The sequence below is a fragment of the Poecilia latipinna genome, unplaced genomic scaffold (assembly GCF_001443285.1).
Source record: "Poecilia latipinna isolate Pla-1442-1.1 unplaced genomic scaffold, P_latipinna-1.0 Scaffold4897, whole genome shotgun sequence".
Lineage (NCBI taxonomy): Eukaryota > Metazoa > Chordata > Actinopteri > Cyprinodontiformes > Poeciliidae > Poecilia > Poecilia latipinna.
The window spans coordinates 10668-15395 of record NW_015117513.1 but is presented as its reverse complement, the minus strand read 5'-3'; the positions used below and the strand labels follow the sequence as shown (position 1 = coordinate 15395).

At 39.2% G+C, this 4728-nt stretch overlaps 1 protein-coding gene across 1 annotated transcript in view; it reads left to right on the top strand.

Annotated features, from left to right (window-relative positions):
- Nucleotides 1-2010: 2010 nt before the first annotated feature.
- Nucleotides 2011-4728, top strand: part of LOC106943126 (cubilin-like) — a gene marked incomplete at its 3' end in the record, with an annotated part of 12587 nt that continues 9869 nt past the window's right edge. The window contains exons 1-5 of the mRNA XM_015026468.1: nucleotides 2011-2028; nucleotides 2933-3028; nucleotides 3590-3628; nucleotides 3711-3812; nucleotides 3945-4048. Coding sequence (XP_014881954.1) covers nucleotides 2011-2028; nucleotides 2933-3028; nucleotides 3590-3628; nucleotides 3711-3812; nucleotides 3945-4048 — 359 coding nt within the window. The remainder of the gene's footprint in view (nucleotides 2029-2932; nucleotides 3029-3589; nucleotides 3629-3710; nucleotides 3813-3944; nucleotides 4049-4728) is intronic.

The following is a 4728-nucleotide window of genomic DNA, read 5'->3' as shown; positions in this document are numbered from 1 at the left end:
ACAAAGTTGTCTGACGATAATCCTGTGGTGGTGGCCTCCACCATTTATGGGAAAGATCTAAACAATATTTGCAGTCAAATAAAAAAAAAAACTTGTGTCCGGTAAGACAACCAGAAGTGATGGTGGGTGGCGTAGACCTTTATGACCAAATGTTGAGCTTTCATCAAATGTCAACCAGAACCAAGAAATGGACATTCCCATCACAGATGCCTGGCCCTAGACAAACATACAAATTAATCCTGGCCCCCCTAGCACAGTGACTTTCTTGCTCTCTCTGGCTCTAATGGTGCGTTTACACCAAACGTGTTTTGAACGTCAGGCCCATCTGGTCTACATTCAGTCTATGTAGAGGCGCGTTGAGGGCCCTGGAGGAGCGTTCCAAGCGTCTAGCACAGTGCGATTTGAACCGTTCGGACCGTTTTTATGACGTTCCACATGGACTGTGAATGTAAACAGACACACCTGATGCTCAAAAAAGCTTTTGGTAGGAATGCACCAAAAGTGCACACGTGTCAAACTTGAAGCGTCAAATGCGCTTTTGACATGCGTGATGTGTTTGGTGTGAACACACCATGAGTCTGTTTCTTCATCAGATTGTCCTGGATCTGATGAAGTTCCCTACCAGAGGCTGATACTTATCTTAACCTCATCTTCATCTGACAACTCCAGATCTGAATCTCCCTCTACTATCTTGTGTTTCACTTCTTTCCCCTACAACAATGTGTAGTCATTAAATACACTGAAATAGTTCTGATGTCCATTGCAATTGACGTTCGTAAAAGGTCTGTTATTTCTAAACAGAAATTATTCAATTGTTTTCACTGGTCAAAATATTATTAGTATTTAATTAACAAGAATACCAATAATTATAACAAAAACAACAAAAGAAGTGAAATATTTGACTCGTCTACCCTCTTTCTATAAAATGTGGTTTCTGGCAGGTCGGCCATTTTGATTTAGGGAAAAAAGGGACTTCCCGGTATGCAAACCTATCACATGACACATCCGTGGAAAGCCCAGGATGTCCTCTAAAGGGTACTGTAGGGCTAGAATGGGTAATTCAAAGTATGAACAAAAAATAAGCTTCAACTGTCATAATGAGAGGTACCAGGACTCGAAGGCAAGCAACAACTACGGACACCAAACTCAGTTTACAGATTTATTGAACAAGAAGGTGTAATGGGAAAACGGTGGAGAGGTGTAGGTCAGCGGCAGCAGGGAGGAACTGGGCCAGAGGAGGAACTGAGAAATGGGTGAGCAGTTAGACAGAGGAATAATGACAGGAATGATGATGTAACCTGATGAGGGCTTACGGATTGGGGGTTCAGGTGAGCAGAGGAGGGTACAGCAGTTGGGGCAGCGAGGGGTCTCCAGGTGAGGGGGGGGGGGTTCTAGCAGGTAACTGAGGGTGGACAGGCAGCAGCAGGGTGGTGGTGGTGGAGGAATCCAGGGGCTCGGCCAAGCTGAACAGCGAGGGCCAGGTAGTCCAGGTGGATCTGATTCTCAGAGAGAGGTCAGGGCTGGTTCTAGGAGGAAGAAAGATGGAAGAGGCGTCAGGAACAAGTTAGACACTTGAGACAGCACTGAGAGCTAGAGTGTACCACTGTAGAAGCGGAACCATCTGGCATCTTCTTCTGGGAAGCCGCTCCTATTTAAGGCCATTGTTGATTGGAGATGACGAGCACCAGCTGGATCCCATCAGCCTGCCACCCTGAAAATGTAGAGTAAAACACTCCCCTGCAGAACCCAACATCAACAAAATGTCCACTATAATGGACATAAGTGTATGGGCCGGGCTTCAGTAGGATATAATATTAGAATAAAATTTCAAGCTGAAATCTGAAACTTCATTCTGATGATGAACTGTAATCATTGTGTGAGATCCGGTGTCTTAATCTGTCTTTATTATGTCTGACTTCATGTAGAAAACAATGACCATAAGTTTATTCTTTGCACATAACCATCAGTAACACAGCAGACTAATTAGTCTACTTTTGTAAACAAGCAGTCATGTATTATAAATCTTGTGTAAGTATCTGACCTTATTACATTTTACACACATAAAAGGCTGTTCCTGCTCATCCAGTCAGGGAAAGATTAACAAGTTTAGACTTCCACACAGTAAGCTCAAAGGTCAAGTGGTCCGAGGTCTGCAGTCTGTTGATTCAGGATGTAAATGGGTGCAGGAAGCATTTTAATGCAACGCATTAAAACATACCCCTGTAAAAATATTAATCGTATTAAAATATGTTCCCTGGAAAAAAGTATGTATTATTTGTTAAAATGGCTTTTAACTGTCAGTAACTTAAGTCACTGCTTCTCACCTCATACCTCATTTCAAAATGCCTTTCTCTGAAAAGAAACTGATTGGGAAGTCATGTGGTTTATACTATTAGTCTGACTCATTAAAATCCATCTGTTTTATTTTTTATTTAAACAGATCATGTTGTATATTTTTGTTTGAAAACTTTGTGTTAATCCCTGATTCCATGGAACAGCTTCTTTAAATAATATTGTGAGAATATCTTTGTGAACACCTGCTAACAGCATCCTAACAACACGCTGCTTCCAGACAAAGCCAGACTGCTCCACATCATTCTGCCATCAGCTACTAAACTGATGCTTTTCTTCTATGGACTTATTTTAACTGTTGGTCCTGTTTTATGATTTGAAGTGGCAAAAGAATCGGTCCTGTTTTGTAGCAGACTGCTTGATTGATGATAGCTTAATTGGTTTAGAACTTGTTTAAGTCTTGCATGATCATTTCTACCATGTAAAATTACACAAACTTTTATAAGTTATTTAGAATGTTTATCAGCCAAACATATGACTTTATTGCACTGATTTTTTAGCGAAACTTGCAATATTTTTGATAAACTGGTGAATATAGTGCCTGAACTAAGATTGAAAACTGTTTTCATTCTTATTTTAGATCAAAGCTAATAAAGAAGACATTGATGACATCAAGACTCATGGAGGAGCAATTCCCCCTGAAATCTCCAACAACCTCAACCAACTTAATACCAAGGTAACAGAAATCTAATATATTTTGGGTGAAGAAGATGATCATTACTAGAAGTCATCAGTAATACATATTAAAGATTAGATATATGGAATTTAGAAGTTCCTGACTGTTAAAAAGGTGCCACATCAAAGGAAACTTGGGTTATGTCAGGGACAACCACTACAACAGCTAGAGGATGTCTTTGTTGTTAAGGAGCCACTGCTCGTACCAATGGAAACACTAAATTACATTTGAAATGGTTCACTCTTCCACACTCTTTTTGTGACGTAAGAAGATTCATATCTGAAGCAGTGCTCACCCCAACAGAATCCTTTCAAGCTGACACCTTGAAGCTGTTGTGGCTTTGTCATAAAAGCAGACTGACAGAAACACATGGCATTTACTAACAACCTCACAGCTATATTTTCTAACAGCAAATAAATGTTTGTCTGATTTTATCTAACAGTTTCCACATGTTTATTTGAATTTAATCTACAAATTATTTTCATTGGTGTAACACTATAAAGGTATTAAGAATGTCTACCACATTTCCACAACAAAACTGACTTTCCATGGTTCTTTCAGGTGACAACACTGGGTAACCAAGTAACAGAACTTCAACAGGTGAGACTTGGAAGTGTGTGATCATGCCTCAGAACTAGAAACTATGTAGGAAGTTCTGGTTTCCTGCTTGTTTTTCTTCCAGACAGTCCAGAGAGTGTCTTGCAGCAGTAATCCTTGCCATAATGGAGGGACATGTCTGAACTTATTGAACTCCTATCATTGTCTGTGTCCAAGCAACTGGGCTGTGAGTTCTATGCTGTTTAAGAAATAAAAATACATAGTTTATGTATCAGTTTCAGCTTATGACATGCTAGAATGTGGTTGTGATGCTACCGTCTGTGTTTTATGTACTTTATGTATGTGTGTTGTGTGTTAGGGTGCTAACTGTGCCAGTGATGTAAATGAATGCCAGACATTTGCAGGAACACTACAGGGTTGTCAGAACGGGGCAAGCTGTGTCAACAGCCCTGGATCGTTTACGTAAGTCTTTTGCTCTCTAGTGCTATTAAACTATACTTCTTGGTACAATAATGTGCAAAATGTTTTATAGTTTAAAATACTGTTGGCATATACCTTCATGGTAACATTTAATGTCATGTCAAAGTACATAATCATATATTTATTACAGTGATAAAATCTAGGCATCCCAAAATCACTTCGCTTACTAGTCAAAGACTTGAAGCAGAAAAATCTCTGATGGAAATGTAAGCTACAAATTGGCCAAATCAGCTGCGATAAGTCTGGTCAAAGATTTGCTGACCTAAGTGCTGTACAAAGTTCAGCATATAAAACCACTGAGTCAGCAAGTGACACGAAACTGCTACATACACAAAACTGCTGATTTTCTCACAAGTTTGTTAGAGACAGTGTCGGATAAAACTTCAGATAAACTTTTTAAACATTTTTTAAAGCATCTGATTTTGAAAGTAAAAATGTGATATTGTTAGTTCATCTTTTTAATGGTTGCTCCATTTGTTCTTCAGTGTGATTTTAACCCACACATCATTTAACATTTCCACTCTATCATTAAGAATCAATGACACAGTAGGATACACCAAACCTGAAACACATTTATCTTTCATTAATAATACTCTGACAAAAATAGCTCATGGCTTACTAAATGCTGTTGAGACAAGCATTAGCTATAGCACTGGCAGTGA